Source organism: Maylandia zebra, linkage group LG17, assembly GCF_041146795.1.
Source record: "Maylandia zebra isolate NMK-2024a linkage group LG17, Mzebra_GT3a, whole genome shotgun sequence".
Lineage (NCBI taxonomy): Eukaryota > Metazoa > Chordata > Actinopteri > Cichliformes > Cichlidae > Maylandia > Maylandia zebra.
The window spans coordinates 13933445-13958487 of NC_135183.1; the positions used below are offsets into that span (position 1 = coordinate 13933445).

Here is a 25043-nt window from a genome sequence, read left to right on the forward strand (position 1 = left end):
AAAGATGAGCCTTTTTCACACCACACGTTGCCAAGCTTTAGTCCCATCTGTTCTGAACCACAGACATGAAGTTTATAATTGTGCTCTCCAGACATCCAGACACGGATGACTGCATGGCTACGACTGCAGACATGGAGGTTATGACCAGGGGCACATCATTTACAGCCCCTATGGTGAGGATCAAGGTATGAACATGTCTCTGTGCTGGCGTCAGTCCAGGAGACTCCACGTGTTAGCTTCAAGAGGAATATTAATCTGCTGAATAACATGGATAAGCTTCAAACATCTGGCATACACTGAGTGCAGTTTGTTAATAAATATTTATTATTTGATGTAATGATTTAACATAAATATTATTTTTTAAAAATGTTGTAGCTTAATTTACCAGGTAGCATAATTGGTTTGAAATAATTTTCAGTTTCATGTATCTTAAACCTTTCCTTTATACAGCTTGTCCATTGTTTGATTGCATCCTTTTCAGGCCATCATGTCTATAGAGCAAAGCTGAAGCTGGTGTTCTTTAATCAGAAGGAACAAACTGTCACTTGTCAGTAGGACGATTCTGAAAACAAACTGTAAGCCTATTAAAAATACAATTCTTTGACCTTGACTGAAAATGAAGATGGGGATTTCTCAGATATATACACAGGTGTACATGGATGTAATAATTAGAGCTAACTTGCATTTGAATGTTCATGAGTCACTGGTTTGCAGGTATTCAGACATCAGGACAGAGGCAAGTAAACACTGTTTAAGCTTTCAAATGGTAAATGATGACTTGAAAGAAGAGTGTTGGTGATTTGCAGTATGTGAATATTAATGAAACCAAGTTAAATAAGGAGAGATCACTTGGAAGAACCCAACATGATTTATTGAGATAGAGATAGATAGAAATGAATTTATTTGGCAATTAGACTCCGATGACCCATCATGGCAGTATGGAATCCCAGCAGTGATAGGATTTAGGACAGTACTCTGTGGAGTCTAGAGATTGGTGGTGAAGATGAAGACTGAGGTTTGGATGGAGCTCTGACTGAGGTGTCTGTGAGGTGGAGATGGGAAGGAGGTGGGTTGCACGAATGACAGCCTGAAAGGGAGAACGACGGAGAGCACAAATTTAAATCATGTAAAGTGGAGGCTGACAGGCTCGAAGAAGGCTTGCAAGAAGATGACTGGACTAGAGTAATGACGTCAGTGTTGAGACTGACAGTGTGGGAAAGCAGTAGACATGTACACAGAAAAGCAGGGACAGAAGGCAGATGAGTGATTAAAGATCTTCCTCATTGAACTTAAGCATATGCTTCATTTTTGATGATGTAAGTACTAATAGTGCACTGCATGTACACCCACAAAATTTTCAGACCTTATCTTGTAATTATGAGATGATGTACAATGGACTAATGAGCCAATAAATATAATTATCCCAGTAATTTGGATAATCAGGCTTTGTGATTTATAGATTTGGTCAAAAATCATTTACTATATAGATAGATTTGCAAACTAAAGTACATTTCAAGTAAAGGAAATTGAAACCACTTGGTTAAAATGTCAAGAACATCCACTCATGTGTTTCAATTAGTGTCTGTTTAACTCAGATTAAAGTTGCTGAAAATTACATCCATTAATCAAAAGTAGAGATCTATTCTAGTAAAACAAATGGAAACACTTGTATTGGGCATTTTGGCTACAGATACATTTCAGCTGTTGCTAAATATAGCAAACCTTTGTGTATTGATAAATCACACAATTGGATAACAATTGTTGATTCTCTGTGTTTTAGATTTAGCATCTAACTAAAATATGATGTTTTTATTTTCATTCATGTAGACATTAAACTGACTGCATTGGCTTGCAGTAGGGACGTGATTGAAATGTGGGCTGTGAATTTTATTAAACTCTGAGGTGTAGAAAAACATCCACCCTGACGAGTTCCACATTCTGCTTTTAGATTTTAGATTTTAGACTTTGGGACTGCTCTCTAAGTGCATATGAGACTAAGTCATAGGAAGCAGAGGTATTAAAATGATAAGTGGCTTGAGAGGCAAAGACATACAGTGTATTCGGCTTCCTCTGTTTATGTCTCTGCTCTGTAACCTCCTGTGGTTATATCATATCTGTCTGCCCTTGGTCACACTGCATCAGATCAGCATCAAATATTAGTATGTTGCTTGTCTGACTAAACTTGATCGTGGGTTTTTATTCTTATTTCAGTAGATTGTTATGTGAATCTTACAACAGCTCAGAATGAAGTTGAACTAGTTTACAGGTTTTTCCCATCAAAAAACTAAATAATTGGGGGGGGGGGAGGGATAAATAGGGATTTGTTTTAAATCCCTATTTTACAGATTACTTATTTTATTTATTTTAAATTAACCAAAGAGATTTTTATTCTTTATTAAATAATTATTAAATATTATTTATTTATTAAACACACCTAAATACCTCCCTCACATTTTCTCAGTTTAGACATTTTTCATACGTTTTCTGTGTGCTATTGTGAATAAAATATGGGTTTATAAGTTTTGCAAATTCATTTTATTCAGTTTTTATTTTCACTTTACACGGAATTGCAACTTTTTGGGAATTGGGGTTGTCATCCAGGGAGTGTCTCCATTCTTTTACCAGCTCCAGCAGAAAAACACGTTGACAAGGAGAGATTTCTTTGAAGGTCAGACACTTTCTAAAGACTCATCTTAATAATTCTGAAACAAGAGCTAGCTTATAATTTAAACCTGTGTTTGAGAGACTGCATTTTAAAAAGGCATGTAATATTATTAATGATGTTAATAATGATAATAATTTATTAATGATGCATTAAGAACAGAGACAATTAAACATGAATTGTCTCAGGAAGGATTGTGAATGAATTGTGAGTTGGGAATGGATTTGTATTGTGTTAATGCTAGGCGCTGTCTGTATTCTTCTCTGGCGGAAAAAGGACATGTCAACCTTTAAATCCTGTATTTGTATTCCATATGTCCTTAGTGCCAGATGAAGGGTTTTGAACAGACTTGGCAACCATTGCTCTGTCTTCTGTTATACAGAACAAGATGCTAAATAAATTTCCTCGTTTTTGGTTAGCACTGGTTTGTGTGGGTATATGCAGCATCGTTCACTGACTGACTTGTACAACTGAAGCACTATATTCAATCTAAAAGTTTTCACTTGCATTGTACATGTTTCTTAATAAAATATTTGAAACAGACTGATATTAAACTGAGCTTAGCAGTAGCTATCATTACAAAACATACACACTAGCAAAACAATCAAGTCATAAGACAACGGTTACTGAAGATTGCAAATGTATGATTTAGAATTAAAGGAAAGGGGACCATAAATAAAGTTGGTATATCTGGCAAGAGAGTTATTACAGTTATGATAGTTTTAACAGACAAATTGAAATATATATTATTTAAAAGCATATATATGTTAGCAAAACAACATTGGCCAGTACATTATTATATAATTCTAACAGTACCAATAACATAACACTGGTTTATGTTTACAAAGTTGCAAAGTTTAGTTTGAAAGAACTTCAAATAACTTTAAACACATACTTGGTAATTTTGTAACAATTGTAAATTATTTTGGATATCCACACAAGGTAGTAGCTTTATCATGATACAGGATACAAGGCCTGTTGAGTCTGTGTTTTGTCCCATCATCCTCCCCTCACCACCAACTAGTTCTGGCAAATGACTGGCCCTCCATGACCCCGGTCCTGTTAAAAGTGTGTTTTTCCTTCCCACTGTTGCCAAGTGCTCACATATACCCAGTGCTGGGAAGGTTACTTTTAAAATGTATTCCAGTACAGATTACAGAATACATGCCCCAAAATGTATTTTGTAACGTGTTGTCAATGAGAGTAATGTATTCTGAATACTTTGGATTACTTAATATATTACCATGCTTTTTACAACTACATGAATGTACTATTGCTGTGTGATTTATTGCTTTTACTGAAGGTTATTCGTCATAGCAATGCCAACTAGATTTTTAAATCTTAATATAAAATGAGTAACAGGGTGGACATTAGGTGAGGCTGCACTTTTTTCAGTGATCTCGTATAGAAAACTATTCCGCTCCTATATAAAACAGGTCCGCAGCTCCGAACCGTAAAGGTGTAAAACCGTAAAGGGACCTCTGGCTAATACGTCAGGTTCTGTGTCGGGCTCGTAGCCAAAAACTAGCTTTACTTTGTTGTCTGGGTCAACTTTGCTAGTGAGAGACAGAGAGAGGCGTTGAAAGGCTCCAACGGAACTTATTGTTTCAGAGGAAAACACGAACACAGTGTACAGTTGAGTCTTAAAAGCTTTCTTACAGCTGGGCTCGTCAGGCACTGTTTTTGGCTGCAGTGGTTATTATTATATTTACATGCTTCCAGCTCCCGTTTCTGCCCCGTGACAGCTTGTACTTTTCCACTCTCCTTTTTCTCCCTCCTTCGCTCACAGACACATAACAGGTATAGCAGTCCATTCTCCCTGCAGCACGGACTACTAGCACGACTAAAGACTGTAAGCTCTCCATTTATTTCCCTTCCTTCAAACACCATTCATTTTGTGTGTATGTGGGTATGAGTGATTACATACATAGTGACGATTTGTAAATATTAACTACTGTCTTCTGTGTCCCTTGACAGGAGAGGCCATTCTTTCCTCACACAGTTAACAGGCTGGAATAATGCTGAACAATCCATGAATAAATGATGAGGATACATCTTTATCCATTATTCCTGTCACATGCTGATCAATGAATTATTGATGCAGATACTCCATATGGTTATTCTAAGTAAATTAGTGTACAAGTGTGTGAAAATCAATCTAATATGCAAACACTGCTGAAGTGAATCTCCACCTGCTGCAAACAGAATGTTTCAGAAGCACTTTGACATGAACAGTTATCCATGCTGCACACGTTTTCATAAACCCATTTATAAGACATGAGTAAAGAAATAACACTTACCGAGGGCATAAGGAAGAGTAGGGTGAGGGTCAGTGAATTGATCTTTGCACCAGACATTTTTTTTTACTTCTTAGGAGTTTCCTCTACAAAAAAAGATCCAGCACTAAACGTGATGGGATGTCACCTCACCTTGGGATCTGAAAATCACAAGTGTGGAAAAGTATGAAACAGCATGTCTACATTACATCTCATTAGTAGTTATAGACAGACACTTAGCATAGTTTTATATGATTGCTTTCAATAGAACATTGCTTTGATGAGTGGTAGAAAGACCTTTCTAAAACCTCTGAATAAAACTGAGATCTGCTAACTGTAAAGACCACACCCTAAGACATCATTTTCACCGACATGAAAAAAGCCACTGACCTCATGCCTCGAGGCACTGTCCACTGGTAGAGAGAATTAGCATGAGAACAGAAAAAAACTGACAAATGGACCTAATCCATAGCAGCAAAAGACCCCACACAAAGTAAAAGACCCAAAGGATACCATGCAGGATGCAGGAGTCAAGGGTTTAGGTTTTTACTTTAAAATAAATCCTCGATATCTGGACTTGTTTTAGTGTTAAGGTCCATTATGGCCTGTATTTGTATAGCGCTTTACTAGTCCCTAAGGACCCCAAAGCGCTTTACACAACCAGTCATCCACCCATTCACACACACACTGGTGATGGCAAGCTACATTGTAGCCACAGCCACCCTGGGGCGCACTGACAGAGGCGAGGCTGCTGAACACTGGCGCCACCGGGCCCTCTGACCCTCTGACCATTATGTTTTACAACCATTATGTTTTTACAAAGGCAGTATTGCATGTGCACAATGCACTGTGAGTCGAGGAACTAAAGTGATTTCACTTCACTGCACATTTCTAATGTGTATGCCAAGAATAAAGGAAATATAGAGTTTATGGCTGTGATTTTTTGTTTGTTGAAAGGAAACAAGACAAGTGATAGTAAGGTGTTCCCCATTTCACTAATTTGTGCCTCCTCATATCCTCTATCCTCTGATGAATTTATCCCTGGATTGAATGGTAATTTGAATTGAAGACGGCTTGTCAGATAATGCATGTATGAAGGATTACAGTGAATCCAGAAAGTATTCACAGTAGTTCACTTGTTCAGCGTCCATGTAACCTGAGCCCTATTTCAATGTGGATTAAATTAATTTTTCATCTCAAAGTTCTACACACAAATTGAGATTCTTGCAAATTTCTTGGAAGAATTTCTTGCAAATTTAGCAAAACAAAACAAAAAATTCCCTTCCCGGGCAGTCAATCCTTCAAGCTCGGGTCCTCTACCAGAGGCCTGGGAGCTTGAGGGTCCTGCGCAGTATCTTAGCTGTTCCTAGGACTGCGCTCTTCTGGACAGAGATCTCCGATGTTGTTCCCGGGATCTGCTGGAGCCACTCGCCTAGCTTGGGAGTCACCGCACCTAGTGCTCCGATTACCACGGGGACCACTGTTACCTTCACCCTCCACATCTTCTCCAGCTCTTCGCTCAGCCCTTGGTATTTCTCAAGTTCCTTGTGTTCTTTCTTCCTGATATTGCTGTCATTCGGAACCGCTAGATCTATCGCTACAGCCGTCCTCGTCTGTTTGTCTACCACCACTATGTCCAGTTGGTTAGCCACCACCATTTTGTCCGTCTGTATCTGCAAGTCCCACAGGATCTTAGCTCGGTCATTCTCCCATTTTGACCTCAGGATTTCCAGGCCATACTTGGCACAGATGTTTCAGTACACTATGCCGGCCACTTGGTTATGGTGTTCCATGTATGCCTTGCCTGCTAGCATCTTTCACCCTGCTGTTATGTGCTGGATGGTCTCAGGAGCATCTTTACACAGCCTGCACCTGGCGTCTTACCTGGTGTGATAGACCCCAGCCTCTATGGATCTTGTGCTCAGAGCTTGTTCCTGTGCTGCCATGATGAGTGCCTCTGTGCTGTCTTTCAGTCCAGCTGTCCATCCACTGATAGGATTTCTGGATATCAGCCACCTCCTCTATCTGCCGGTCGTACATACCATGCAGGGGCCTGTCCATCCATGATGGTGCCTCTTCTAGCTCCTCTTTCTTGGGTTTCTGCTGCCTGAGGTATTCACTGAGTCCGTTAGGGCCATCTTCCTGATTTATTCATGGATGTTCGCTACCTCATCCTGGACCGTGGTGCTGACGGCCACCAGTCCCCGGCCTCCTTCCTTCCACTTAGCATGCAGCCTCAGAGAGCTGGACTTGGGGTGAAACCCTCCATGCATGGTCAGGAGCTTTCTTGTCTTGATGTCAGCAGCTTCTATCTCCTCCTTTGGCCAGCCTATTACCCCAGCAGGGTACCTGATAATGGGCAGGGCCAAAGTGTTTATAGCCCAGATCTTGTTCTTGCCATTCAGCTGACTCCTCAGGACTTGCCTGGTACTTGGTGGTTGCACCTTTCCTACCTGCCTCTTCATTGTTCCCATTTGCCTGTGGGATCCCATGGTACTTGTAACCAATGTTCCCTCTAATTTTTCATGTGTCTGAGCGAAAACACAAACTCCCTGAGCGGTCTCTTGAACCACTGTGAGCAACAGCAGACGTGTGCACGCCAGCATCGAATCTATCCAAGTTACATGGTTTATTAAAATAAGCAAATTACAGCATTTACATTTATGTTAGACTACTTTTAATTAACTGCTTTAGCACACTTACAATGAAAATTAAAAACAAATCTTGTTCAGGACCTGTGTAGTATGTTAACACTATTGGAAGTAAAAAATAACTTGAACTGCAATTTTGAAAACACAACTTTCTTGTTTTTTTTCTTTTTTCTTTTATAGAGTTCTGACTTGTATTATGAGTCTGTGGTCTGGCAGAGAGTCCTGTAACTCTTTGTCTGCAAAATACAGTATATAATGACCAATGTTGGGTAATTAATTATATAGTCACTTCTTCAATAAAGTAAGTGAGTTTTGCAAACAACAACGTTTTTTTCAGCTATTTACCTAAAAATGCAGCCAAGGCGGTTTTTTAAATAAACATTTCAAACTATTTACAGAACATTCAGCTGCTCTGCATCATCTGATGCCACACAAATTATTTGTGCCACTCCAAAAAAAAATTTCTGTCCACTATGAGATAAAGAAGAACAACAGCCTGATACCTGCAGGCCTGACAACAGGAGATGTATCACTCCTGTAACACCTGTAACATTCAGCAGTCGCCTCATTGTTCTGACACACACAACAAAACTATTGACTACACTACACACTAACTACACAAGATTTGCGCTAAACATCGCAAATCTCTCACATCTCAAAACACCGCCGTCACTCCTAAAACTTCCCTCTTTCCTAAACAACTAAATGCCATGTTGCCATATCATTTTTTGATTGGTCCACATGGTACATTTTTCCACCAATAGGAAAGGCTGGGGGAGTTGGGAGGGGGGCTGTTTTTGCTCACAGGCGGAGAGTGCTTTTGAGCGTTTTCCTTATAAAACGCCGTTTTTACTGTTTCTTCCCACAGTAAATATAAACAATGATAGGAAAAAAACCAAGCATTGCATATATTTTTTTTATCATAACTCCAGTTTTACGTGGCCTATTAAAAACTGGTATAAAGTCCACACTCTCTTTATTTAGGCCTCCAACTTTCCCTCATCCAACGCCTGCAACTAGTCCAGAATGCCGCAGCACGCCTTTTAAGCGGCACCAGAAGACATGACCATATCACACCCACCCTCGCCAACCTTCATTGGCTCCCCGTATGTTTTTTAAAATCCTTTTATACACTTTTACAATTTTAAATAACCAGGCACCCAGCTACTTAATCGACCTCCTTGACCTATACATCCCCACGAGAGCACTCAGATCCTCTAACCAGGGGCTCTTAATGCAACCAATGTCTTGACGGAAGAGTAGGGGGATCGTGCTTTTGCTTTTACCGCACCAAAACTCTGGAACAGCTTGCCGATTGATGTCCGTGCGTCGGAATCCATCCAATCCTTTAAATCACGTTTTAAAACCCACCTGTTTAAGCTTGCCTTCCTAACAACTTAGTTTTTAACTTTTCCCCGGTCCATGCTTGTTTCCACGTCACCATCTTAAAACTGTATTTTCTTTTGCTGATAACTGTATTTTCCTGCTCCTTTACTGCTGTAACCCCACAAATGCGCCTTGTCTGTGAAGCACTTTGATGTACCTGGGTCTTTTAAATGTGCTATAGAAATAAAATTGAAACTGAAACTGAAACTTTTTTCATCAACTGTCCTGCTCACATCTCCAATGGTTGTACACGTTGTCATTAATGTGGCTTCACTCCACATCAGCCACGCCACTTTGCTAGCTAAAACACCGGTGCCGGCACATAAGAACGCTGTCATAACCTGTCAACGACGTTGATTAGGTGCGTATATAAGAATGTGAATCGCATCACTGAGGCGGTTAAGGCCTATGCAGAACAGCAGTGGGGTCAGAGCATCTCCTTGGTAGATTCCACACTTGATGGTGATTTGTGCTATGGGCTTGAAGTTGGCCTCTAGTGTTTTATGGCACATCCCCATTGAGTTCCTGATTAAGGCTCTTAGGGTCCTGTTGATCTTGTATAGTTCTAGGCATTCCAGGATCCAGGTGTGGGGCATTGAGTCATAGGCCTTCTTGTAATCAATCCAGGGATTGCACAGGTTGGTCAGCCTAGTCTTGCAATCTCATTAGTTACTTATGATGATAAAAATCTTTTGCCCATCACAGTTTGTGTGTGTGTGCAATATTAAAAAGGTAAATCTTGTAACATTACACCATGTTCTGAATTTGTAAAAAGTAATGTCACTTATATTTGAGCAGCAGTAGTTGGGGAAGGAATTATTATTGCAGTCGTGCCACATGTCGTATTAAACCGGCATTTTAAAATGAGACTGCAAGGCGAGGGTGCTTCACATAGTTCCTATTGCCTGGACTCCTCCCTACTCATGTCTCTTGAGAGTAAGATATAAGTCAGAAAGATGAGAACTGAAGATGTGGGGAATGAGAAAGGGGGTATGTTTTTACAGCTTTATTGTTGTTAAGAATGCCCAAAAGACCCATGGCTGTGTCACTGCGTTCTCAGACAAAGCTCTCAGATAAATTCTCTCAGTTGGTGAAGAGTCGTTTTCATCAAACAGACCATTTCTTCTCTTAGAAAAAATAAAGTATCATTCAGTAAATTTTCTTCCTTACCTTACACTGAGGATCAATTTGAAAATGTTGAACATAACACGCTTATCTTGCTGTAGGGACAAAACCTGCTTGAACCACATGATATCTTTAGTCTCACTGCATTGCAACACAAAGAGCAATAGCGCTCTAAATATTTTGATATATATATATATTTTTTCAATTTGAAAATAATTATCTCTACAGTACGTCAAATGTTGTTAATGTGGGATTTAAATTGCCGACTCAGGTTTTCACTCATCCATATTCAGCACAGTTTTGTCAGTCAGTTCTATTTTCAGATTTATTATCATAGAGAAGAACTCTTGTATCGTGAATGCTGTGCAGAAGAGACTCAGTCTGCCAGCACAGCTTAAGTGATGGACGTTTTCATTCCAAGTACTGGAGACCAAGCAAGAGACATTACAGTGGACTGTACGGTAGGCCTTCATTAAAGACATAGTTTAAAAATCTTGAATCTGCAACTCACAAGCAGAAAATTAATTATTAACACAAATAACGCAATGTTTTGAGAAAAAAACACCGAACATCCTTTCATCTGTGCTGAAGGAGAGAACATAAATATGTTCAGAATATTTGTTTTGAGTTCATAGGGAAATGCAGTTTGAAAACCAAGAAAAGAATATTATTTCCCCTACAGCATCAGTTGTGAACCATTACAAAGTCACTATCTTGCTATCAAATGACTGAGTATTCAAACTGTACATGAACCAGCAGGTCAGGTTGTGTCCGTGTAAAGAGCTCTTGTGTATGCATGTGTGAGCCCTCATGGATGCACCGTGACGCAGCAGGCTTAGAGGGCTTGCATGAACAAAGCCAAGTATCAGGACTGGGCCTGGGGCATCATCCCACAGGGAGAACTTGGCAGCTTGGCATTCCTACTCTACCAAAGCCCTGCCAGCACAAGCTCCTCCTTCTGCTGTTGTCAAGAGCAACCGCTGAGAGAGCTGCTGAGTTTGGATCTAAAGTGGACCACGTGGCCCTGGGACCTCTTTCTGCTCCTTCTTGAGCTCCACTGTAAATAGTGCCCCTTAAGTTTTCTAATGTGCTTCTATTTATCTCTTAGACAATAAACACCAAAAAACGTAGTAGAAACAGCAGAATCATTAAAGCCTAAAATCAGTCGGTTTTCAAGTCCTGCTGTTAGACCACAGCCACACAAACACTACCTTCACTTGCAGTTTAAAGTAAGAAGGACACACACACATCAGACAAGACTCAACATGAATGGGAGTTGCTTCATTGCCAAAGTCACCTCAATCACTTCTAATGCTCTTCCTTAGAAAAGCTTTCATGGTAAGTGCTAAAGCACAATCTCCCATGAATTCATTTATTTTACACAACACCATGCATCACAGCATTGATGATATATTACCAAGGTGTAGAGAAAAAAACAAAAAAAAACAAAAACAAAAACCTAACACTTCAGTTTCATTTCCATGACACTGGATTGTTTAGGAAAGCACCTACAATCTTTCTTTTTTTAAAGAACGCTTTCCTTTACGGTCCCATCAGTTTAGAAAAACTTAGATAAAGTAACTCAAGCTCAGCTGAAATTCATTATACTAGAGACTTGATAGGTCTGTCTCTCAGACTGCATACAGTCTGAACACACCTTGTGAACATATTGTATGCCCCGCCAATGCAGTCCATGAAACCAGAAACTAAAACTCAGTGGGAAAAAGCCAACATTTACAGCATCTCAAATATCCTCCTATCTCCATGTGTGTGGCTATTTAGGGAGATTTTGTAAACAGCAAACGCACTGCACATTAAAAATGTTTGTGATTTGATACATAACATTGAACCTAAATCATGCTTCAGTTTCAGTGAATGAGAGATAGAGTAAATATTTAGATTGCTGCCAGTGTAACCATACTCCAGTACTCCAACTAGGCACCCGGAACTGTCAACACCTCCCACTCTGAACTGCCTGAGGCCAGCTCCATCGAGTGCAGTTGATACGCTCGTCTTGGTCTTTCTTTTCAGCTGATTTGAAATTAAACACCAGGAAAGCAGTGTTTTATCACGTCTGCTGATTTATTAGTTGCGGTTTCATGGATGAGTTTTTGCTTTATTCATGTACGCATGGAAATTGTCTAAGTGTGGCAACAACAGGTCCCACTCTGTGCAGCAAAGGTTTTCCTCCACAATCAGGAGTATAGACATGAGCGCTGGTACACCATCAGCATGTTGTGTTTCCGACGCTGCTTCGAACCTCTGACATCATAAACCGTAGTTTAAGAAATGAAACTGATTATTATTATTATTATCATTATTATTATTATTGAGATATGCAGGAAATTCTGGTGCCATCTTGACTTACAAGACTCCAGATATGACCTACATTTCACCTCAGTACTGGAACAACGGTGGGCGTGTTCCCTATTAAAGCCTTCTGTCAGCAGCATCTCTGGTCTATATTTTTTGTTTATTTGTTTTAAGTCAGACTGTCCTATCAATCACAAAAGAACATCAAACACACTCAGGAACTTGCTTCCACACTTGCTACTCCAACGTTTCTTACACTTGGACTTGTATTAAGTCACATCCTAGTACAGGGAGTGCAGAATTATTAGGCAAATGAGTATTTTGTCCACATCATCCTCTTCATGCATGTTGTCTTACTCCAAGCTGTATAGGCTCGAAAGCCTACTACCAATTAAGCATATTAGGTGATGTGCATCTCTGTAATGAGAAGGGGTGTGGTCTAATGACATCAACACCCTATATCAGGTGTGCATAATTATTAGGCAACGTCCTTTCCTTTGGCAAAATGGGTCAAAAGAAGGACTTGACAGGCTCAGAAAAGTCAAAAATAGTGAGATATCTTGCAGAGGGATGCAGCAGTCTCAAAATTGCAAAGCTTCTGAAGCGTGATCATTGAACAATCAAGCGTTTCATTCAAAATAGTCAACAGGGTCGCAAGAAGCGTGTGGAAAAACCAAGGCGCAAAATAACTGCCCATGAACTGAGAAAAGTCAAGCGTGCAGCTGCCAAGATGCCACTTGCCACCAGTTTGGCCATATTTCAGAGCTGCAACATCACTGGAGTGCCCAAAAGCACAAGGTGTGCAATACTCAGAGACATGGCCAAGGTAAGAAAGGCTGAAAGACGACCACCACTGAACAAGACACACAAGCTGAAACGTCAAGACTGGGCCAAGAAATATCTCAAGACTGGTTTTTCTAAGGTTTTATGGACTGATGAAATGAGAGTGAGTCTTGATGGGCCAGATGGATGGGCCCGTGGCTGGATTGGTAAAGGGCAGAGAGCTCCAGTCCGACTCAGACGCCAGCAAGGTGGCGGTGGAGTACTGGTTTGGGCTGGTATCATCAAAGATGAGCTTGTGGGGCCTTTTTGGGTTGAGGATGGAGTCAAGCTCAACTCCCAGTCCTACTGCCAGTTTCTGGAAGACACCTTCTTCAAGCAGTGGTACAGGAAGAAGTCTGCATCCTTCAAGAAAAACATGATTTCCATGCAGGACAATGCTCCATCACACGCGTCCAAGTACTCCACAGCGTGGCTGGCAAGAAAGGGTATAAAAGAAGAAAAACTAATGACATGGCCACCTTGTTCACCTGATCTGAACCCCATTGAGAACCTGTGGTCCATCATCAAATGTGAGATTTACAAGGAGGGAAAACAGTACACCTCTCTGAACAGTGTCTGGGAGGCTGTGGTTGCTGCTGCACGCAATGTTGATGGTGAACAGATCAAAACACTGACAGAATCCATGGATGGCAGGCTTTTGAGTGTCCTTGCAAAGAAAGGTGGCTATATTGGTCGCTGATTTGTTTTTGTTTTGTTTTTGAATGTCAGAAATGTATATTTGTGAATGTGGAGATGTTATATTGGTGTCACTGGTAAAAATAAATAATTGAAATGGGTATATATTTGTTTTTTGTTAAGTTGCCTAATAATTATGCACAGTAATAGTCACCTGCACACACAGATATCCCCCTAAAATAGCTCAAACTAAAAACAAACTAAAAACTACTTCCAAAAACATTCAGCTTTGATATTAATGAGTTTTTTGGGTTCATTGAGAACATGGTTGTTGTTCAATAATAAAATTATTCCTCAAAAAAACAACTTGCCTAATAATTCTGCACTCCCTGTATAATTGTAGATATGTTGATTTATTTGTGGCTTGCATAAATGAGCTCAACAGTATAAAAACATAAATACAAATATAAAAATAGCAAAAATGATTTCTGCATATTGAGTTCCTCATTTATTCCTTTATGAATGGTTAAAATCCTATTTAAGCACAGAGTTGTTGCAGCACCTCCTTGCCTCATACAGCAACAACTCCATTCATTTAGATAACCCCCACCCCCTCTTTCCCACAAATAGAGTGACCCATAGAGGAACAGACCTACAGTTTCTCAGTACAAACATGATCATGCGTGGGAGGAAGGAGTGTTTTTGCTTCTTCCCATCAGAGAGCAATGACTGTACTGTTGAACAGAATCAACCCGTAGTTCAAAAATGGTTAATGGCAACATTTCTGCTTGAATATGTCTAAAATAAATGCTGACAAGTTAGTCTGTAATAATGGTGTTAATAATGGAGACACAAATTTCACAAATCTCCAGGCCAGAAAAGAATAGCCAGACTTCTTCAAAATGATAGAAAGGCAACATTTGACACAGATGGGCTACAGCAATAGAAGTCCATACCGGGTTTCCCCTTCCATTACCTAAAAGCAAAATACATGGGTTGACTAAAACTGGACAATAAAAGATTGGAAACATCTTCCCTTGCATAAAATACATGAAATCATGGATCCATCCTGCCTAATAATGTGGGGTATTTTTTCTAGGGACGTTTTGGGCTCCTTAGTACAAACTGAGTACTACCCAAGTACTGTTGATGACTATTTCCATCCCTTTATGACCACAGTGTACTCATCTCCTGGTCAGTACACTGCCATAGTCATATACTGTAGTTACATATGTACTGTGTTTGTATATATGTAACTGTGAGTATATATGATCAATCAACATGGCTGTGGCCAACCACACATTTCCAATCTACAAAAACACCTAAAGACCATCTGGAACCATTTTCAATGGTGTGGTCAATAATCACAAATACATAAGTAGCGTAGTTGGAAAGGACAGCTATAAGTTCATGACAGAATGTTTATAATGTTTCACCTAAAAGTTACAAAGTGATTCACAGAAACAAAATAAATTAAAAACTTTGAATAAGAGCAAAGGAAAACAGAAATCTGAAAAGCAGTGGAAGCAGACAGCATTAATATTCATTCTTGAACTCTTGGATCTAAATGTTTGCAAGATGATTACTGGAAAACATTTTAACTGTGTGATTAACGATCAAATTAATTTGATTTACAATATTTCCACACAGTGCAACTGTGGTAGCAGCTGAAGCAGAAAGCCAGGGGCAAAGGAGCAAAGGAGCAATAGCTGCGATTAATGAAGGGAGACATACTGCTGTCCAATACCCAACAGAAGAAACAAGAATTGAAAGCAGTAATTCATTGTGAAGTTATCTATAGAAACTCTCCTGATAGAAATTTGTGCACATTCTTCCTGTGCATCCAAACATCACATGAAAGATAACACTGGGGAACTCAGGAAATTGTGGGCAGTGGCCAGCAGGGAGTCTAGAGAGGGCACAATCTCACACGATCACATAGCCAATTGACTATATCTATTAGCACTATCAATCTCTATATAGCACCAAACTGTGATCAACTCACAAACATTTGTTTAAATAATAACCAAACTGGTCCTACTTAAAAACAAACATATTGTTACCCATGAACACACATAAAATGAGAATGCATGAGTGTGTGTGGGTGTTTGCCTGTAAGCTCAGCAGCTGCTCAGAATTCTCCTCCCCAAGCTGTAATCAGTGTCCTAATGAGTCTCAGCGGCTTTCATGTTGAACAGTGTCAGCCTGGATGTGTGTAATGTTTGATGCTTCGTTTAAAGAGCACATACCTAATTTAAAAAAGCACACACTTATGCACACAGAGGCACAGTCACTCTCTAAACTAAACATACACACAATGTGGAGACTGCGGTCTGTACTTTGAATAAACATTCGTGTAAAGTTTCACCCAAGAGACTGAGAATAAGCAAAGAAGGGATGGAGAAAGTAAGAGGGGAGCAGGCTGGCGAAAAAGAGCTGCATTATGAATATGTGGGTGCTGAGAAAAACTATTCACTCGGGAGAAGAGGAATTGGTTCGCTCCGGCATAAGGAAAAGGAGAAGCAAGGATATCCTAATGATCACTCACCTGTAACACTGCTGCGGTGCCGAGAGACACTTTCTCAGTGATGAGATGTATCATTAGAAGGAAAAGAGACAGGGAGGAAAAAGCAGGATTGCAAAAAGCGTGAGCCTCCTTTGATTTTAGTTAGAGCAGTCTAGCCCCCCAGGATGTGTTCTGGTCAAGCTTGACAGCTGTTGTAGCCGGGAGAAGAGGCATGCACTGGCTTATCCCCCTCTACTCACTGAGAGAACCTCAAACCAAAACTATTCTTCTCTTTCTATCTCTAATCAAGGAGGTGCTTACTCCTCTTTTCAGAAAAATGAAATGTTCTTTTTGTGCTTCAAGATTAATTATCTCATGTGTTAATCCACCACCGGACTGTCTAATTCCCACTGAATATCTCACTAAGTCACTCAAGTCTCTGGCTCTATATTTAGCCCAAGGAATTATGGGAGGAATTAATATACACAGACATGACTTAGTCTTCATTATTTTGGAGATAGAGAGAGAGGTTCACGCATTACAGAGAGAGGGATGGAGAGTGGGAGACAAAGAAGAAAAGACAGTATGAAAACTGGCCTGGTTTCTCGCTCCTATTATGTCCCATTTTTCCCACAATTCTGTTGGGAATTATGCAGTCACAAGGCCGAGGCAATGGCTTTTTAAAGCGCAAAAGAAAGTAACAGTTTAAACAACATTAAAACATCCTCAAAATGCACCACAGCTAAGAGTCATTAAACAGCCAGATTCTCTGTGAGTGTCACAGACTGTATTGCCAATTTTCATGGCTACAAAAACCTGGCTGTAGGCAGGTGTGTTTTAGGAGCCAGTACATTACATTACTTTCAAATTACAATATTGTGAACACAATGAGACAGAGAGACAGCTATTTACCTTGCATTTGATTGGTTCCTGTGTGGCATAATTCATAACAGGCATAATATTATGACAGAATGCCTAATATTGAAGTTGATTTCTGCCAAAACAACCCTGAAGGAGAGCTGTGGTTATCTGGCATCAAGATGTTAGCAACACATCCTTTAAACCTTGTAATTTGCAAGATGGGGCCTCTATGAATTGGACTTGTTTGTCCAGCACATCCCACAGATGCTTGGTTGGATTGAGATCGACTGGATTGAAGATCAGGTCAATAAATCCAACAATTTGTTCCTCAAATCACTCATGAATGATTTTTGCTATGGTAGGAGCATTATCCTGTTGAAAGAGGCCACAGCCATCAGGGAATACTGTTTCCATGAAAGGCCGTAATGGTCTACAGCTATGCTGAGGTAGGTGGTGCATGTCAAAGTAACATCCACAAGGTATATACAAGGTTTTTCAGGAGAAAACCTTGGTTCGCAGCAGATGGCCGTCCCTCCTGAGCCTGGTTCTGCTGGTCATTTCTTGTTGTTAAAAGGAAGTTTTTGTCACAGCATTTTCTGTTTCTTATGTTTTGGTGTTTTTCTGTATTATGATTTATGTCTGATTCTTTAGCTATCCTGTTTTGATGAGTATTATAAATCAATGTTTCAGTTTGGTTCTGGTCATGAGTTTAGTTTGATGTTAATTCTTCTTTAAGTCTCTGTCGTCCCTGGGTTCCATGTGTTATATTCTTTCAGACTGCCTCTCAGCAGTAGCGGTTTTTGATACGGGCGACACAGGCGGTTGCCTGGGGCGGCATCGTGGTGGGAGGCGACATCACGGGCATCGGCTAAAAATAAATAAATAAAAAAATAGCTCATTCTCATGCTGCCCCGACGTCATGCCAGCGCATAGTAGGAATGTCATAGGCACCGATCGGTTTTCTATCGCCCATTTGCTGGGAGTAGGGGCGCCCTCCGTTTGCGAGGTGCGCCTGCTGCTTGCGGCACAGGGAGGAGAGGGCGGGGCGACGGGGGATTCTCTGGCTGGCTAGAGCGGCATCTAATAACCAACTTGCAAAAGAAAATAAAAAAGAAAAAGAAAAATCATGCAGACTTATAATTTGCACCGATGTTTTTTCGAAATTCTATATGCGAAAAGTGAGCGCGAGAGCCCTCGGTGCGCCTGCTCGCTGCTGGAGTCAAAGTAAACTTTATTGTCATCTCCGCTACATACAGTCCAGAGAGACGAGACACAAGGCTCCAGTTACAGCAGTGCAAGTAAACAAACAATAAATATAAGAAGAGTAAGAAAATAAATATACACTTTAGGACTCGGGGTAAAGGGATCAATTTAAAATTTATAATTTACAGTTTGATGATTTAAAGTCTCACACACAGTCTGCCCCCCCTCCACTTTCGTGGAGGGGGGCCGGCTGCTTCCAAATAGAGCACATTTCATTCATAATGATGTAAATCCAAGCCCATTATGTATTCATGATTTGAATCCTGGGTTGTGTGAAATCCCAGAAATAAACCCTACACAAAGTGAATCTGTGAGCTAAGGTGTAGGTCTATTAGGTTATGTTAAACGAGCAAAAGATGCAGGTAAGCAGATGTGTCATTGGATAATGGCAGGTCATCCTGAAACAATCAGAATCAGAATAATTTATTAATCCCTAAGGAAGTTATGCGGGTTACAGTTGCTCCAAGGAGAAATGGTAAAAATAGTAACAGTAACAGACTAAACTCCAAACAATACATTATGTTACAGATTTTAATATTAATTAGTCAATTGTTGATTTGTCCTGTTCTCATTGTATGACGAATTATCATGGCTGTTTGGTAGCCGTTTGCATACAATGCACACTCTCTCTCTCTCTTCATATGTGTGTGTGTGGTGGGGGGGAGTGTTCGCCCAGGGCGCCAAACAGGCTAGGACCGCCACTGCCTCTCAGTGTCAAGTCTGCGTCTTTGTGATTTGTTTTGTGTTTTGTGTTTTATTTTGATAGTCCCAGTCTGATGTCAGTGTGTTCTGTTTTACTTCTCCCCTGTCTGGTTAGTCTAATTTCTCCCAGCTGTGTCTCCCTCCTGTTTCCCATTCCCTGGTTACTCCCCAGTGTATATAAGCCCTGTGTTTTCCTTTGCTCTCTGTCGTGTCGTTAATGTCTGCTCACCCTCAGGTTTTGCTGTGTGTTCCAGTACCTGTTTTGCCTGCCTGTTAGTTTATTTTCCCTCAGTATAGTTAGTCTTCTGTTCAGTCTGCAACCCGCAATAAAGCTGTTTATTTTGAGTTCAACTTTTCCTCAGTGAGTCATGCATTCTGGGTCCTTCCTCCCTGCCTGCCTGCACACAGCCATGACAGTTTTTCCTTCCCACTGTCGCCAAAGTCCTTGTAGGGCTATATGATTGTTGGGGTTCTCTCTGTTCTCTTTTATTATTTCAGGGTCTTTTCCTCTTAAATTCTCAAAGCACCTTGGAGCAACTGTTGTGGATATTTGGCACTATATTAAAAAAACTGAATTGAATTGAACTGAAGCATCACACTGCCTCCACTGGCCATAGTGCATCCTAGTGCCAGGTTTTCAACAGAAGAACACCCTCTCTGCCATCACAAAGATGGCAGAGAGGGTGTGTGCTGGCCTAGTGGCGCAGGTCACTTTCTTCCATTGCTCCGTGGAACAGTTCTGACAGTCAGGCCCATTGTTGGTGCTTTTGGCAGTGGACAAGGGTCACCATGGGCTCCTTTACTGGTCTGCAGCCATGCAGCCCCACACGTAACAAACTGGTAAGTACTGTATATTCTGACAGCTTTCTATCAGAACCAGCATTAATTTTTTAAGCAATTTGAGCTACAGTAGCTCGTCTGTTGAATCAGACCACATGGCCCTGCCTTCATTACCCATGTGGATCAATGAGCCTTGGCCACCCACGAGCCTGATGCTGGTCAAAGACTGTTCACCAGTCAAAAGATCGTAGTGATATTTGCACCTCTAGCAACTTGCATTTCCTGGTATGGGTCTGTTCACTGTACACACCGCCTCACGATTCCACATCCATACTGGGAATGCTGGAGACATGGAGTGGAGCAGCAAAAGCCCAGCTCAGAGTAAACAGTGACACCAGATACAATATTTAGCCCTTTAAAGCCAAGTGTATCATATTTAATACATGTGTGTTGTGAGTTTTTGAGACTTCTACATCATCAGTGTGACTTTTTTTACCCTCAAAAATGATATAAATTGCATGACACATTGTAATGACTAAATTGCAAACACAGAAAAATTTAAAATCATATATGTAGATTAAAATTTATATATCTACATTGTCTAAAGGTTCAACAAACACTGTATTATCAAAAAATTAAAGATTTCTGGCAGTTATTTCATTGGTTCCGGTTTTAAAAGGTTAGGCACAGAAAGAGAGATGGGGTGGTGAGTTGCAGATTTGCAGCAACTGGGGACATACAGCTAACGCCTTATGTGAAACAGACAATTGGATGTGTAAAACAAAATCAGCTGATCTCCTGTAATAGTGGCTGAGCTTTGCGGCCTGCCTGGAATAATGCTATGCTCAACATATTGTATTGAAATAGTAACATTACTTCAGTGTCATTTACAGTTACAGGTTCCTGGAGCATTAACAAACTTGAATTGAATTGAACTGCAAAGCACATGTGTCGTTTTGGGGAGCTGGAAAGATCACCTCCCAATATTTAGAGCAACCCCTGCATACCAAAAATAAAAACACAAAAGAATCTCATTGAATACAGCCACTACATTTTTTGTGATGACTGTAACTGCAGTTATATAACCATGGATGAGCCAGAAGGAAGTGGGATAAGGACAAATGTCTAAATACCAACTAAGCAGTGAATGTACACGTGAAAACACACCGCATATGCAAACACTGGAGGCTGTACATATCTCAATGTACAATACTCAATACCTGCTGTTATTAACACACAACCACTGCACTATAAAACATTTTTTCTGCTGCTGTAACAATGTGAATTTCCCAACTTTTGGACTAATAAAGTTTATTTTATCTTGGAAAGTTGTAGATTTCTGTTTTTGGAGTTTATAGCCCAAGTGTTGTGGCTAGAGATGTACATGAGTCCTAAGAATGATCAAAAAAATCCCCCAAAATAGTAACCACAGTCAAAACTGAGAGGTTTATAAGTTAATTGATTAAGACATTCAGGCACATTCAGGCAGGTCACTTCCCCAAACAAATCAGCCTGATATTAGACAGAAGTGCCAATTTGTTACGCTCATGTCTAAAACCAGGCAAACACAAAAGAGGACAGAAAGGTAAATCAGGCTTTTATGTATCTGTATTCTGCAGGGAGAACATCCAATGAGGGAAATTAACAATTAATATTTAAACGTGATCAAGAATGCCAGGAAACCTCACTGTATAATATTTTTCTTCCTGTGATTAATTATTTTGATAGAGTGTATATACATACCACTGTCTTTACTGAGTCTAGTGTCAGTTGTGCCCTTGCATTCCTTATGATTTGGTGGGTTGGCCATCACTGACAACACATAGAAAACAAAAAGACGATAGTGGATAAACTTTCAGTGTGCCTTTCTCTGTCACAGTTCCAGTTATCAGCTACACTCCTTTAAACAGTTACACCAAGGGTTTTGACAGGTCTAGGTAAAACACTATTTTCTTACTTTGCACCTTGGACTTGAAATAACTTGCAAAACTTTTAATATGATGTTTCTAACAACTGGTGAATTTAGCATATAGGCATAAATAAAATGATAAGGACCCCAGTGAAGGAGACTTACATGTTTTTTAAAGGCAGTTTTTTTTTAGTGGTGGACATTCGTATACATCATGATCTAGATCTTGAAATTTACATTACATTTTAAAATATTTTGTGTATGTATGGCTGCTACCATAACCAGGTCTTCATTGTGAAAGGCCTTTAATTTCAACAGCATATCCTGGTTACATTTTTTTTTAAAATTATTTTCTTTTAGATAAATTAAACCACAATGCAGAAAAGATAAGTCTCCAATACTCGAAATTTATTGGGGAGAATTGCCAGAACCCTTACTCAATGTGTCCCCTAAATGCAGACCCCCAAGCCTCCCCCATTCTTCATAATCTGTTTAAAGTGACATCAACAATTACCGTCCAGAATGATATGTACTAATATGAAGAACTCTGCTGGCAGCTCCATATTTGGTCAAATTTATAAAGTTCAAATGTAAAATTTTGTGGATTTTGTGTGCATTAAATGATGCACATCACATCCAGAAAACTCCTATTTGATCGGATGGTGTAGCCATTAAAATGTGCTCTCTTTGCCATTCAGTTCAACCATCGTATACCATTAATTGCAGACATGGATGTGGCAAGTATTTCAAAACTAACATTACTTTTTATTGTGTTCACCCTTTTGCATGGGAACTGGATCGCCTCAATACAACTATAAATGACACTTGCTCATGCATGACACTGGGTGTGTTACAAGGCTGCCTTGCTGAGACTGGGCCTGATGCCTAATATCTTCTCCTTCTCCGGCCTGACTTTTTCTTCTCTTTCCTCTGCTGATCAGGCCAGTCAACACAACAAGGCTAATTGGGTCATTTAAATGTCAGCATCACTGAGATCTAAAGGACAGAAAAGCTCTCTGGTCCTACTTGTGCTGTTACACTCTAAATGTCTCCTCACTTTCCTGCACGAGGTATTATGGGAATGTTTGTTACTCTTAGGTCAAGCAAATGTAAACAGGATTCTGTGGTTTCTCTGATATGCTGAGCTGTATGTGACCTGTAAATTTAAACAAATTAGAACTGCATACACACTTTTTCTTTGGGATGAACCAACTCAGATATTTAAACAGTTCTCACGCATGTTCAGATAGAAAAACAGAGCATTACTTATCGCATTTGTGGCGAGTCTTATGAATGATGCTGCAGCTGAGCATTCCGAGATGTAAATAAATAACTCAACAGCATTTTATAATGTCATCGGAACAGAGGGACGCAGACTTGCATGCACACATATTTCCCCCCATCATTAAGAAACACAAGTTCTGAGAGAAAACACATCTTCTGCCATCATTCAGACACAACAGACGTGTAGATGTAGGCGGCTGGGACTGAATAGCTTTTTCAGTGTAGCTTTAACCCTCCCAAACCAGCCAGGCAAAGAAAGAAGAGAAGCCGCAATTGTTATTCAGCGACAGCAGGCTGCATTACAAGGTCACACACAGCATTTACCCAAAGGCCTGGATTTCAGACAGACAGAAACACACACACATGTGCATATGCATGTGTGCGTGTATATATATATATATATATATATTTGTATGTGTGTGTGCCAAATTATGGAATAGATGATAATATTAATCTTATCTTTGAGTAATTGAACTGAATACTCTAATAACAGAGGAAGGACTGGATAACTCTTTTATCCATAAAAGAGCTCATGCATATTATTCTGATTTTAAATATATATAAATATATTCTGATTTTAAGAATTACTTAATCAGAATATATTAAAGACTCCTCATGTTCACAGACGAATATATAGACAATGCGCTATTTTGTACATAGGTGCTTTTCTGCTCCAATATCCTGTCTTTCTGTTTTCTCATATTCATTGCTTAGTGATGGTCCTTCTCCTTTGCAGTGTGCAAACTGCGCGCTGCCGGCAGCCACTGATAGGAAGCAACCTCCTCACTGAGATCATCCGACACATGCCGCAAGATCCCGGCACGCTCACTTCCATTCTCCTCCCTTTACATGCAGGTTTAACCACTTAAAATGTGATTCGTGAATTCCCCCCGCAAATCTTACCATTTTATCAATTTGCTCCAAATAGAACTCCTGCGCCGCGGCCCCTTCGCGCACACCACAGGAGACAAATCAAGCCTGGCGGAGCTGTAAAGATACAAGATTCCCCGGTGGCTCCAGGCGATGCAACTTCCAGCCGGTATGCAGTTTGGGTTTGTTGCAGAATTACCGCTTGGAAGAATGCGGTAATTTTGCTTTTGCGGCAGAGATTAAGGAATGAAACGAGGTTTCCCGTGCCGTGCGTGGAGATTGTTCGGTTGTTAAGTGCTGATATGTCGCTTGGCCCAAGGACTGCTGCCTGCTCGTCTCGTCTTCCACATAAGAATGTGCCGCGCATTTCAACTAGTCCACTCGCTATCAACCCCCCCTTCCCCCTCTCTCTCTCACTCTCTCTCTCTCTCTCTCCCTCTCTCTTATCCATGCACAAACACTCTCACACATGCGCGCAAGGAAGCTGAAATCCAATTCTACATGATGGATGTGAATAAACGGGGTGTGTTAAATTATCTAGTCTCATCTGATTCTACACAGAGACACAGAGATGTGGTGGAACATGAAGAAAGTGTGTGTGTGTGTGTGTGTGTGTGTGTGTGTGTGTGTGTGTGTGCGTGCGTGCGTGCGTGCGTGCGTGTGTGTGTGTGTGTGTGTGTGTGTGTGTTATTCCTGAGGCATCAGAACGGATCAAAGAGCTCAAACAAAAGAGATCAGAACCCCGGACAGCGACCGTGACCATTTCAATATAAATGTATCAAAGTGTGATGCAGGTGAGCAGCTGTGCTAATAAAGTCCATTTACAAATCTGCACGTTATAAAATGTCTGCAGGAAATTATCTTGGAAAGTCTATCCTCTTAATTTTTTGAGAAATCGTCATAAAATCTGTAAGATGATTTTAGACACTGTGTGTTAGTACACTATGTGTTTAAAGCTGCTCAAGACATTTTATATTATATGTAACTGGCTGCCTTT

At 40.3% G+C, this 25043-nt stretch overlaps 1 protein-coding gene across 4 annotated transcripts in view; it reads right to left on the reverse strand.

Moving 5' to 3' along the window:
* Positions 1 to 24438, reverse strand: part of adcyap1r1b (adenylate cyclase activating polypeptide 1b (pituitary) receptor type I) — a 38976-nt gene extending 14538 nt beyond the window's left edge. For 2 of the 4 annotated variants that reach the window (XM_004572323.6, XM_004572325.6), the window contains exons 1-2: positions 24080 to 24438; positions 4963 to 5099 (exon numbers count right to left, since the gene is read on the reverse strand). In XM_004572323.6, the coding sequence (XP_004572380.1) occupies positions 4963 to 5019 (57 nt within the window). In that variant the 5' untranslated portion in view covers positions 5020 to 5099; positions 24080 to 24438. Of the gene's footprint in view, positions 1 to 4962; positions 5100 to 5328; positions 5656 to 21726; positions 21796 to 24079 lie in introns of those variants that run through there. The other 2 variants (XM_004572324.6, XM_076875771.1) reach the window with 2 other exon arrangements.
* Between the last annotated feature and the right edge of the window lie 605 nt (positions 24439 to 25043).